We start from the raw sequence: 13615 nt of genomic DNA on the forward strand, positions 1-13615 counted from the left end.
AATGTTCAACAAAAACACGTGAGATCCTCTCAACTGTGGATGGAGTCTCTTCCCTTAGCTTATGGTTGGCTTGCTCCTGCCATCTGGCCCACTTCAGCACCACCTTCCACATAGAGAATGCAGAGCTATTAAAACAAGCAAAAAGGTAATGATAGAAAAGAGGGTGAGTCTGAGAAACTGTATTTGTAGTCATGGGCCATGTTGGATGAGTATGGGTGAGTGGTTCAGTTCAGTTCAGTCGCTCAGTCGTGTCCGACCCTTTGCGACCCCATGAATTGCAGCACGCCAGGCCTCTCTGTCCATCACCAACTCCCGGAGTCCACCCAAACCCATGTCCATCGAGTCGGTGATACCATCCCACCATCTCATCCTCTGTCGGTGGTACCCTTCCTTAATGGTCCTTTCGTGTGACCCAGGCTCTTGGTACTGAGGAGTTTGAGTTTATCCCAGAACTCCCTTCTTCACATGGCTATTTCCATGTTATTATGTATTTGCAGGCAGGATGATTTTGTGAACACTCTGATGATTTGTTAGGAATGAGTTGGTGACTTAGGCCAGATTTTAATTTGTTTTCTTTTGAGAAGAGAAGGATTAACTAACAAAGCGTTTTGTGTCCTGGGTAGGTTATGGCTTGATTTACGTGCTCTGACTCACTGCCCAAATAAGCTGCTGATGGGAGCCATAAACCCAGGGTCAAACTTGTATAAATTAGCCACATCCCAGAGAGGCAGTGTGTTAGAGGCTGGAAGAGCAATTTAACATTCTCTCAGTGCACCTGCCATATAACACAAGCGATCAGGACATGAAAAGCAGATGAACTACTGATGCCAAGTCGCCAGCCTGAGTATTTCAGCCAAGCACCATAGGCTATGCTAGGTTGAGTAGAAAGGGGATTAGAACACAAGTTGAGATGCCAGGGATTTAGGCTCCTGTCTGTGCTCAACTGGTGCATTCATGGGTAATTCACTTACCCTTTCTGGGTCCCTGTTGCCTGACTTATCTGTAATATAGGATGCTAGACTAAACCAGGGCTTCCCTGGTAGTTCAGCTGGTAAAGAATCCACCCTCAATGTGGGAGACCTGGGTTCGATCCCTGGGTTGGGAAGATCCCCTGCAGGAGGGCACGGCAACCCATTCCAGTATTCTTGCCTGGAGAATCCCATGGACAGAGGAGCCTGGTGGGCTACAGTCCATGGGGTCGCAAAGAGTCGGACACAACTGAGTGACTAAGCACAGACACAGACTAAACCAGCAAATTGGATCAAGCAAGTTGCATTTGCCATGTCCCTCATTCTGCTCCATCCTTTTTGAAACTTACTGATGTTTTTGTTTGTGGTAATGCCTGATTTGGGGTTTACTGTCACTATCATCTCTTCTCCACCTGCCCACCAAAAGATCTTGTGGCATATAGTAGTGAAACTGCTGTTATTCCCCTTACCCAAAACTGCTCTGGATGTTTTATGAAATGATAGGAATGCATCATGAATCCTCTTAGTAGAGGTTTGTATCAGGGATTTTGCTTTGTTTTGGTGTCCTGTAACTTTTCAGAGCCCAAGGGAAAGCTATGGGCCTTCTCATCAGAAGAAAGGTTCTGCAGACACATTCATGTAAGGTATCCCGAGTTCATGGACTCTCAGGGCCCTCAGGCTAAGAACCCAGGCCTAAGAAAAATACCATTATTCTGTTTACAAGCTTGTTTAGGACTACTGCTCTCTTCAGGAAATGCCAGGAGCTGGAGGTAAAAGGACATAAGGAACCCAAACAGCCTGAGCCTGATGATTGACTTAGGAACTGTGATGTTCAAGCTATGAGGGGGCCCTGGACACTCTGACCTCCTTCTTGAGACAGATGCCCACTGCTTAGATGAAAGTTGTGTCCTGTCATTGCTTCCATGCACCACAGACTTACCGGGTACTCTTGGTTAAAATGGAAACTATCTGCAAGCCTTTAGTTTCCAGCATGAAGTGGGAACATGATCTCTTCTAGCTGTTCTCTTTGTAATGTGGTATGAGTATATTTGGATGGCATCCTTAGTGTTTCCCTGAGAAGGACACTAACTTAAAAGTCCTCAGTTTGGGCTAATAAAGTAATTCTGTTCCTGCCAGGGTGCATCTCATGGAGATAACATTTTCATAAATCACTAGTGTATTAGCTTCCTTTTCATCTACACACATTTTTTGAAATCCCTTTACAACAGTGGTCCCCAGCCTTTTTGGCACCAGGGAACAGCTTTGTGGGAGACAATTTTTCCATGGACCCAGGCAGTGTGGGCTTGGGGCGGGGAGCGGGGGAAGGATGGTTTCAGGATGATTCAAGCGTATTACATTTATTATGCATTTTATTTCTATTATTATTACGTCTGCTCCACCTCAGATCGTCAGGTATTAGATCCCAGAAGTTGGAGACACCTGCTTTAGGAGATCATTCTGGAGATGACCAGTTATTGATGTACTTCATCTGTTGGACCCTTGCATCGGTTTGTTGGCTTGACTTTACTGGGGATAAAGCATTCCCCTACCAGAGCTGTCACAGACAGGGCTCCCAGCCAGGTTTATTTTCTCTATTCCCATGCACCACCACCCCACCCTCATTTTTGGCTTTGCCACTTGGTTTGTGGGATTTTAGTTCCCTGACTGGGGATTGAACTTAGGACCTTGCAGTAAGACTGCAGAGTCCTAACCACTGGACTGCCAGGGATTTCCCTCCTCTTCCCTCTTGAGTGTAGAGTGGCTGAACTGATGGTGGAAATAAACACACACTGGCTGTGGTGTTAAGAACTCCTTCTTTGAGTTCTTGGGAAAAATGCAAGTAGATGAAAGCAGAAACAGTTTTCTGATTCTATTTTGTATATAACAGCTGTTCCTCTATTTCATAAAAAGAAAAAAAAGAAGAGATTCAAAAGCATGAAACTTAAATTTCTTTCATCTTTTCCCCTACTGCCTCTCCTCTCAATACCCATGTGCTCTATTCAGTATTAAGTGTTGTAATCACTCCTGATTTGGCACACTTTGTAAAACACAGACTAATCCTTTTGTGGAAGTTACTGACATTGTATTGTGGTGTGCTCAGAATGTAAATAGATACATGCGTGTGTGCTAAGTCATTTTAGTCGTGTCTGACTCTGTGCGACCCCGTGAACTGTAGATCCCAGGCTCCTCTGTCCATGGGACTCTCCAGGCAAGAATACTGGAGTGGGTTGCCATGCCTTCCTCCAGGAGATCTTCCTGACTCAGGGATTGAACCTGCATCTCTTATGTCTCCTGCAGTGGCACGCAGGTTCTTTACCACTAGTGTTACCTGGGAAGCCCTAAATGAATATAAGCAACCTTAAATTTCAGAAAAAATGATTTATGTTTTCTGTTTTTAAGCTTTATTAGTAAGTTTTCTAGTTACCTGGGAAGCCCTAAATGAATATAAGCAACCTTAAATTTCAGAAAAAATGATTTATGTTTTCTGTTTTTAAGCTTTATTAGTAAGTTTTCTAGTGAATGCAGAAGTAAAATCAGATCTACCACCACCTAGCTTCAACAGAGATCAGTGTATGCCCATCTTATTTCATCTATATATACTCCCCTCTGTCCTGGAATTCCAGACATATCACTTCAAATAAAGCAAATTCCAGACATAGCATTTCACCTGTAAATATTTTCTTATGTATTTCTTTAAAACACAAGAGTAATTCCTCAGTATCAAATAACTAACCCTCATTCACAAGTGCACAATTGTTTTATACTTTTTGTAGTTTGTTTATTTGGGATACAAATAAGGTCTATACATTGAGGTTGGATGATACATTTCAAGTGTTTTTAACTTGTATGTTTTTCTCCTTTTGTATTTTGCTATTTTTGTTACCATTTTTTTTGTTGTTGTTACCACTTTTGAAGAAACTGGATTGTGTCTTAAATTTTTCTATGATCTTGGTTTTGCTGATACTGTTATTTTTGAGGAAATAAGAGTAACACAAGTAAGTGAATTTTTAAAAGGTGTAGTTACGTGTATGTAAATGTTTCACTTTATGCTGAAAACAGTCTAGCTACGGAGTTTAAAATTTTATTAGGCAGAAACACTGAAGGATTAGGTGACATCACTACCATTTTTATTCTTGCTTTCTCTTCATTGGAAGACACCTTGGCAGGTTATATGGAGAGGTATCACCCACTGCTGAAATGAACTGGGCTGAAACATGCCAGCCATTCTTCATCAGTGACGCCAAATGGTTATTTTAGGAAGATAATTGGAAGGGCTGTTTTTCCTGTTGAATTTGCAGTGGGAAACTCAGGTGATTGAATGTGTGCCTCAAACCTTTTGGTCCCAATATTCTTCTCTCCCTATTCACTGTGATGACCATTCTCTTGATGGCTGTTCATTCCAGTGGAATATGATCACAGAATAATTTGGGTTGGAAAAGACTTCCTGAAGTCACCTAACCCCATCAAATAACCTTAACAAGGGATTCCAGCCTCAACTCTCCCAGAACAAAGCTGTTCTAAGTCTGTGTTCCCTTTTGTCCTTCAGTGAAACAGATTATTAAATTGCATCTCTTTCTGCTATAGGGGAGGGGTGCCTATACACATACATGTGTCTGTAGATCTTTAATTAAGATTGATTTTGATTCTTCCCCCACTTGCCTTCTACAGTGCATATACCCTGAGACGCCCATTCCACTCTCTGTATATAATAATAGTTTTTATGAAAAATAAGACGTTTTCATGAGTAAATGTCCACGTAGGATGGGATTATTGCAGACTGTGTTTTTTAGCCACGGTGTGATGGTTAATTTTATGCATCAACTTGGCTGGGCCAGTAGGTACACAGATATTTGGTCAAACATTATTCTGGGTGTTTCTGTAACAGAGTGTTTGGATGAAGTTAACCTTTAAGTTGGTAAACTTTGAGGAGTCACATAACTGGGCTTGCCTGGTGTCTCAGTGGTAGAAAATTCGCCTGCAATGCAGGAGACATGGGTTTGATCCCTGGTTGAGAAGATCCCCTGGAGAAGAAAATGGTAATCCACTCTAGTATTCTTGCCTGGGATAATCCTATGGACAGAGGAGCCTGGTGGGCTACAGTCCATGGGCTCACAAAAGATTCAGACGAGACTTAGTGACTAAACAACTGGAGCAGCCACAAACTTTGAGGAAAGCAGACTGACCACCGTAACGTGGGTAGGACTCACCCAGTCAGTTGACTAGAGCAAAAATCTGATTCCCCGGAGCAAGGAGGGGCTCTCCAGTAAACAGCCGTCAGACTGGAACTGCAGCATCAGTTCTCCCAAGTCTTGTCTGCTGGCCCACCCTGCAGAGTTTGGAGCTTGCCAGTATGGAGCTTGCCAGTCTCCATAAGCACACAAGCCAATTCCTTATAGTAACTCTCTTTCTCTATACAGATCCCATTGGTTCTGTCAAATTGGTTCTGACAAATAGTGTGGGGGAAAAAGACAAGTAAGTATATGCCCCAAATGTATCTGGCTGTTCTCGAAGTGATGTTTTATATTAAAGAGATGGAAAGATCACTGGAAAAGCCATTAGAAAAGTGAGATTCTGGCCGTAACTTTTCTAGCAAACCGTCTTTCAGTCTCTGATGTGGTCACTTTCCCTCTCTGAGCCTCTATTTCCCATCTGTGGAAGGAGTTTCAGCAAAAGGATTCCCGAGTGTATGATTCCATGAAGTACAAACATGGAACATTTGAGCCAGCTGCTGAGGAGTTGTGTGTGTGTGCGCTCAGTTGTGTCTGACTCTGCGATCCCACGGACTGCAGCCCATCAGGCTCCTCTGTCCATGGGATTTCCCAGGCAAGAATACTGGAGTGGGTAGCCATTTCCCTCTCCAAGGGATCCTCCTGACCCAGGGATCGAACCTGTGTCTCCTGGGTCCTCTTGCAATGGCAGGCAGATTCTTCACCACTAGTGCTACTTGGGAAGCCCCCTGAGGAGTTACCTGAAGTCTTCTGAGGACTGCTCAGGTGCTAGATAAGAAGAAACGCTGAGGGTGTACACAAGTAGTGGTGGTAAATGATGCTGGGCAGAGCAGAGAAAAATATCTTGAACGGAAGGATTTTCTGTGCATCAGGTAGAATATTCTATTTCAGTTAAATGTAAAATATGGATGAGCAAACACCTGCATGAAAACCTTTAGCTTCTGTGCCTTCCCATCTTAGGGCGGATGGTCTAACTTTGAAGGCGCTTAGGATCTGTCTCTGCATTGCAGTAATTCTTATTTTGTGCAGAAGGCGTGGGATGGTGGTGCAGGCTTGGCAGCTGTGACAAGCTGAGGCCCTTCAGCCAAACTGAGGGGCTCTAGCCCAACCAATAGACAGGAAATGCCTGACCCCAAGGACATATGTGCTATTCTTGACCATAAAGATTGGAAAGAATCTCAGACTAGCTCTGGCCAACAGGGTTGTAAATGGATTTCTCTGTTGCCTTGGTTTTGAGCCTTTCTCTTTTTTTTTCCACTTGGGCTTCCCTCTCCAGGTTAAAAAAAACAAACAAACCAGTAACCACAAGGAGGAAACCATATTATTTTAGCTTCTCCTGTCTGGAGAGTGGTCAGTACTTAGCTGCAGTAATCTTTTGGCTCTGTCTGGAATCACCATGCACCTCACCACAGCAGTCTGCCACTTGGGAGGTTGGCATGTGGGGCTGGACAGTCTGGGTGTGTGCCTGGGAAGTCAGCTGCCCCCTGGGATGTGGACACATTCCCGGGGTTCACTGGAGGCATCTCCTCCCTGTATGGGGATGGAGTTCTTTGCCCTTTGCATCCTTTCTGACCACAGGCTCACTCAAGAGGAGGCAGGGCTCCCATGGCCACATGCCCCTGGTTGACTGTTTACCCAGTTGATGCTTGAAGACTGACAAATAATTAACCCCCTGGAATTCCCGGTTAGACCCCAGTTACAGTCATGAGTTCAGCCTTGGGAGCCACAGACTTAAATTGTTTTTCCAACATTTTACCCAGCCGGGCGTCCCTGTTGGACTCGACGATGGAAACTCTCCCCAGGGAGAGCTTGGTGCGCAGGGGGCGTGGGAAGTGAAGGGAGGAGGCACCGGGGCTGTGGGGGAGGCGGGAGACTGAGCCGCTCCGAGGTAAGGAAGGGACCCGCCAGAGCAAAGGGGACAGGAAAGGAGCTGCTCCTGGCCGCTTCCTTCCCCTGACATGACAGCCCCGCCGGCCTGGCTCCCGGCCACCTGGCAGTGGCCTTGGCACATGACTCCCCATCCTGCCTGAGAATGGCCAGGGAGAGGTCTGTGCTCAGGCGGCGGCTCCCCCAGCTTGGTCCCGCCTGCCCTGCCTGGGGGTTGGGGGTGTTAGGGGGTGGGGAGCTACAGGTGGACCTGCTCCTGGGGTGAGGGGCATCTGTCCTCTTCCCTGGGAGTAGGAATGCGATGGCAAGGAGACTGGAGAGGCCTGACAATACCTCGGAGCCCTGTCACCTGGAGCTCAGCTGGCGAGCCTAAGTTCTTGTCACATGGAAAACTGGGTGACCCTCGGTGCTCACCCCACAGAATTACTCAAATGAGAGGGATGCCCTCTCGTGCAGGGTCAGCTCCATTGGTGGTCCCAATGGAAGACATCTGGCCACAGGGGAGCTGTGAGCACCACCCTCTACCACTCCCATCCCCACCAGCAGGTGGCGGGACTCGCGGTTCCCTGCACAAGGCCCCAGAAAAGGAGGGTCAATGGCTCTTGCATGAGAAAGTGGGGGAGAGGTGTGTGCTTTTCGGCTTCCACCTCTTGGCAGGAAGGGAGGTTGAATCTATAAAGTGGGGAGGCTTCTGCTGTTGGAAAGGAATGGCTTTTGCCTTTCTAGAGGTCCAGAGAGGGGCTACTGGGAGAAGGTGCCAATAAACTCAGGCAGGTTAAATTCCAATTCTGGCCCAGCTGCTGGCTTCACTTCCCCTTCTTCCACGGCATTCCCTCCCACCCTCCCTCCCTCCTTCCACCATAGTTGATCACATTTATTTCCACTCTGTAGCAGTATCTTCAGACTAATCTTTCAGATGGGGTTGAGTTTGTCTGGAAGGCACTGCAGCCTAGTGACTTAACAGTTAGAAACATTACTCTATTTTGGGATGTGGGGAGGGTGTGGGTTGAGAAGAAAGGAACATGAATATACTGCAAATTCTGAAAACTAGGATCCGAGCAGTCTTGGCAAAGTTGGCTGATCCCACCCTGAAGTGATCTGACCCTGGAGGAGGTTTCTGTGGTGGCGCTGGTGGGTGTTGAGGGAGCTAACAGCTGGTGGGTGGGGGGTCAAGTAAACAAGCTGGGGCTGGAAATGTCTAAGGAAACTGACAACGGTGCCTCCCTGGATTCACGCGCCTTTCTTGTCACGTGACTTTGAGAAGTGGATTCAGGCACATCCAAACCCAATCTCCTCATCGAACAGAAGTCAAGAGGGGCAAATACTTAGAGTCACATAGCACAGTGTCTGTGGTGGTCAAAATCGAGGCTCTCCGTGCTAGTTCAGTGATTAGAACCAGATGGTGCTAGTGGTAAAGAACTTGCCTGCCAATGCAGGAGGTGTAAGAGACGTAGGTTCGATCCTTGGTTCAGGAAGATCCCCTGGAGGAGGGCATGGCAACCCACTCCAGTACTCTTGCCTGGAGAATCCCTTGGACAGAGGAGCCTGGTGGGCAACAGTCCATGGGGTCGCAAAGAGTTGGACACGACTAAGTGACTAACATTTTGATTTTTTCATTTTCCTCCTCTCTGAAGATGAAATGCATACCCTGCTTCATTAGGTTGTTGTTAAGATTAAATGATGTTAAGTCCCTAGAAATGACCAAGAGATGGTTTAACATTTTAATAAGTAATCTTCTGATTTTCCTCTCTGAACCTGTGTAAACGTGTATCACGATATGTATGCTAGTGTGCATATCCTAATAAACGGGATTATTTTTAAACCAGCTAGTTTTCATCTAATAATACATTGTGACTGCCCTTCCTTACCTCTAAATAGCCTTCTCTGTTACTTGATAGCTGCCTAGAACCCTGTGATATGATGGATGGAGCTGAGTGCATATTCTGGTTTTGCACGAACATAATGCATTTTTTAACAAATTGGAGATGTTGTACCATGAATGTATCTCTCGAGGTGACAGAAGCTTCCCACTCTTCTTAGAACATAACCTAATCCTCCCTCCCCTGGTATGAATAAGGATCTGGACATCCTCCCTTTGGGAGCTCAGAGCCTCCATAACTCTGAGTAGGGCACCATTATGAATTTCATACACCAGCCCTAAATGGGGAACTCAGACTCTGCCTCTCCTCCTGTCTCCCCACTTAAATCTAAAAAAAAAATGTTTATTTATTTAGTGTCTCTGGTATGAACTGTCTCTTGGTTCCCAAGAAATCACAATCAGAAAGTCCACTGTTGCATCTTTGCTGTCTGGTATGTTCTCTGAGAAGGCGCTCTGTCCTTCTTAAAAGGCTTAGATGTAAAACCCTAAGATTTCCTGCTTCCCAATGTAGACCCTTAAGCCCTGCCCCTCATGGTGGAGAGCAGCAGTCATTTCTGTACCTACCCTGCCAGTTTAGTTTTATGAGTTTCTGGTGACGCTCATTCTTATTTGATTTGCTTTATGGATATAAAATTCTTCTTGCTGGTCTTAGGTTGGCAGAAATAATTGATTAGGTTCCCTTTAAGTTCCCCCCCACCTCTCTGCTGCTTTTGCTTTTAGTCACTAGCAAACCAGTAGGTCACAAACCTTCCTCTTACCTCTCCACCCCTTACCTTCATAGTGTATTACACATGCTGACCCAAGGGGTGTAGCTGTCTATTATAGAGACTGAGCTCCAGGAGACAAGAGAGTGACGGGTAGAAGTGATTTAGGGTCAAGAGTCCCTTGAGGGATAGACTTCTTAAACAGTTTATGGCTTTAAAGGGATTTTCTCCTGTAGCCTAATCCTGCATTTGGGACCTGGCACTGTAGCCAGTTACACGTTCTAAAGGGACTCTGCTGTGTCTCAGGATACTGCTGAGTGACCATCCTCAGTCCCAGACATTTTCCTGTGATGTTTAAGAGAAAGGCTTGATTTTTCCCTCTAATTGAGGGAGTATATCATCAACTCTAGATGGCGCTGGTGGTAAAGAACCCACCTGCCAATGCAGGAGACATAAGAGACATGAGTTCCATCCCTGGGTCAGGAAGATACCCAGGAGGAGGGCATGGCAACCCACTCCAGAATTTTTTCCTGGAGATTCCCAGAAACAGAGGAGCCTAATGGGCTACAGTCCATAGAGTCACAAAGAGTCAGACACGACTGAAGCGACTTGGCACACACAGAGCACACACATCATCAACTCTGAGGATAGATATAATGTGTTCTTTAGGGCCATGAGCCTGTCAAAATTAAGGAGGGGCTGCTGTGTCTCTGAGGTCTGTTGAAATGGCATCAGGACTTAGAAGAAGACTGTGAATGCCACATCTGGACTTCTCAGAATATCAAGTTCAAGTATTTTCCAAAGTGCTTTTTTAATGTTTCCTTCTGACACCCTCCCTGAGAGAAAGATTAAGTAGCATTATCCTCCTTGCACTGATGAGGACACTGAAACAATAAGAGGTTTACTGACTTGCCTTGGGCTCTGGGGGAAGGCTGGCCCCACTGGAATGGCGGCTTCTCATAACTCCTGCTTTCCATGCCCAAGAGTCCGGTTGCAGAGCCCAGGCTGCCTCTAGGAAGCCCTCTCAGTGGAAGCAGGCAGGAAAAGCTGAAGTAGGGGCATCTTACTCAACCATAATTTTTTTTCCAAAGATTTTTTTGATGTGGATCATGTTTAAACTCTTTTGTTGAATTTTTCACAATATTCCTTCTGCTTTATGTTTCAGTTTTTTTGCCTGCGAGGCAGGTGGGATCCTAGCTCCCTGACCAGGGATTGAACCCACCCCCCACTCCCCCACATTAGAAGGCAAAGTCTTAACCACTGGGCCACCAGGAAGTCCCACTGCTCAGTCATATTCTTGCAAGTCCTGTTTGGGGACTGCCGAGGCAGAGAAAGAGCTGGACACTTCAAAGTCAGTCCAAGATCTTTGACCTATAAACTGTTTTGCTGCCTTGAGCTAAGCTGTAAGAGTGATAGATGGCAGGGGTCAATTATTTTTGGCTCAAGTGCTCAGACTTGGCAGGGCGCCCTATACATTTGATATATAAACCTGATATCTACAAAAGGTTTAGGAATCTGATGTCACCTTCTCTCTACAGCTCACATGATGGCCTGTTCTGTAGAGGGGCTCTGTAGATGGCAGATCCTAAAAGCTCCACCTCATGCTTTAAAGTAAAGAGAATCAATTGAAAAGGAGGCTGCTCTGGGTGGCAGAGGCACAGTGTCAACTCGTGAGGCCACATACCAACTCTCCCTGGACTACAGTTTGATCCGCTTCCATCCATGAAGTGGATGGGTTTCCCTGGTGGCTCAGACAGTAAAGAATCTGCCTATAATTCAGGAGACCTGAGTTTGATCCCTGAGTCAGGAAGATCCCCCAGAGAAGGGAATAGTTACCCACTCCAGTATTTTTGCCTGGAGAATTCCATGAACATAGGAGCCTGGCAGTCTAGTCCATTGGGTCACAGAGAGTCAAACACGACTGAGTGACTAACACTTTCACTTTCATGAAGTGGATTATTCTATTAAAATGGCTCTATAGCTTTTAATGTTGGGGTAAGAGTGGTATTCCTATTTTACAGATGAGAAACCTGAAGCTCAAAAAGGGGACTGCACAAGCCTAAGGCTAACTTGTAAACAGTACCATTCTGGGTACCACACCTCTCTGTTTTAGTTTTGCTGATTGTGCCAGGGGATGTTCCTATTAAGGTCGATCTACAATTAAAGTGCATAAATAAGGCAAAATATGTAATCAGGTTCTAGAGATGGCTTCTAATACAGAGGGTCCCTCCACCTGTCCCCTTGAGACCTACTAAAGCTTGAACTTCTTGGCTCACTACTCACAGGAAGCAGCAAGTCCTCACTGCAGAGCCAGGTGCTTCTGCTGGTAGTAACACAATCTTAGATGAGAAGTCAGTATACTGATGCTTCTGTTATTCTTGTGTCTTGACTGTACTTTTTCTCTGGTTCCTTTGAGGCTCCCTCCTAATTGGCTAAAAATCCTCACAAAGACTGTTGTGGGTTTCAGGAGGTCAAGATGCCCCCCCCACCCAGTTTTACTGAGGTATAATTGACAAATAAAAATTGTGTATATTTAGAGAAGGGCAAGCTTTAACAAGAGTAAAGAACTCATGGAACTTTGAGGCAGCATGATTAGTTTAATCCCCAATTTCTGCCAATCTGGCTGAGACAGCAAAGAATCTGCCTGCAGTGCAGGAGACCTGGGTTTGATCCCTGGGTCAGAAGATCCCCTGGAGAAGGCTGAGCACTGTCACTAACACCAGCAAGAAAAATTTTATATCAATAAAGAAATCAAATAAGTGTCACCAGAAACTCATAAAACTAAGATGGCAGGGTATGGTACCCAGAATGGTACTGCTTACAAGTTGGCCTTACGCTTGTGGGGTCCTCTTTTTGAGCTTCAAGTTTTCTCATCTGTAAAATGGGAATACCTCTGTTACCCCACTGTTAAAGCTATAGAGCCATGCTAATAGAATAATCCACTTCATGAAAGTGTTCGTCACTCAGTCCTGTCTGACTCTCTGTGACTCCATGAACTGTAGCCCGCCAGGCTCCTTTGTTCATGGAATTCTCTAAGCAAGAATACTGGAGTGGGTAGCCATTCCCTTCTCTGGTCAGGGTATCTTCCCAACCCAGAGATTGAATTCGGGTCTCCTGAATTGCAGGCAGATTCTTTACTGTCTGAGCCACCAGGGAAACCCATCCATTTCATAGATGGAAGCGGATCGACTGTAATCTGGTGACAGTTGGCATGTGGCCCCATGAGTTACCACTGTTCCTCTGCCACCCAGACCAGCCTCCTTTTTGATTGATTCTATTTAAAGCATGAAATGGAGCCTCTAGGATCTGCCATCTAGAGCTTGGAACTCGATACATTTTATTGGACTGGGCCATCAATTTTCATGACAGTCAAAGCTAGACCTGGTGAGGGGATGAGGCCAGACCCACATGATCTTGATCTATGTTTGTTTTGTCTGGAGCAGGTATTCCTGGTCACCTCCCTCATCCTGTTCTTCCTGGATGGAACAAGAAGACAAACAGGGTGTGTGTGAAGCCCAGGACTCACAAGACAAGGGCATGGGCTCTGATTTTGAGAACTGTGAAGACAGGGAAGGGGACCCAGATGAAAGAGGAATGGGCTCTAACCCACAGGATGCAGACAAGAGAGAAGGCCACCTGGAGCAGGAGATAGGCTCCAACCCACAGGATGAAGCTCTAAGAGGACACTCAGAGGAGAGGGAACTGATGTCTAACATCTGCACAGGTGAGGAAAGAGCTGGGGAATTTCCGTGGAAGTTAGCCCATTCACATTGTTTTCTAGCTCCTTCAGAGTGATAATCAGGGGCAGCATTCTTAGGAGGCAGCTCTCTAGAGGAGACCATTAAGCAGATTCTGTACCGCCTTATAGCATCTTCCCAGGTGGTGCAGTGATAAAGAATCTGCCTGCCAAAGCAGGAAATGCAAAGAGACACAGGTTAGATCCCTGGG

At 45.8% G+C, this 13615-nt stretch overlaps 1 protein-coding gene across 1 annotated transcript in view; it reads left to right on the forward strand.

The window, feature by feature from the left end:
• ZNF697 (zinc finger protein 697) overlaps window positions 1–13615 on the forward strand; it is a 33814-nt gene that overhangs the window by 14159 nt on the left and 6040 nt on the right. Inside the window, exon 2 of the mRNA XM_081495546.1 lies at window positions 13111–13391. Within this exon, the coding sequence (XP_081351672.1) occupies window positions 13148–13391 (244 nt within the window). The 5' untranslated portion in view covers window positions 13111–13147. The remainder of the gene's footprint in view (window positions 1–13110; window positions 13392–13615) is intronic.

This window comes from Giraffa tippelskirchi, chromosome 5 (assembly GCF_054371585.1).
Source record: "Giraffa tippelskirchi isolate mGirTip1 chromosome 5, T2T-mGirTip1v1.2.pri, whole genome shotgun sequence".
In the NCBI taxonomy this organism is placed as follows: domain Eukaryota; kingdom Metazoa; phylum Chordata; class Mammalia; order Artiodactyla; family Giraffidae; genus Giraffa; species Giraffa tippelskirchi.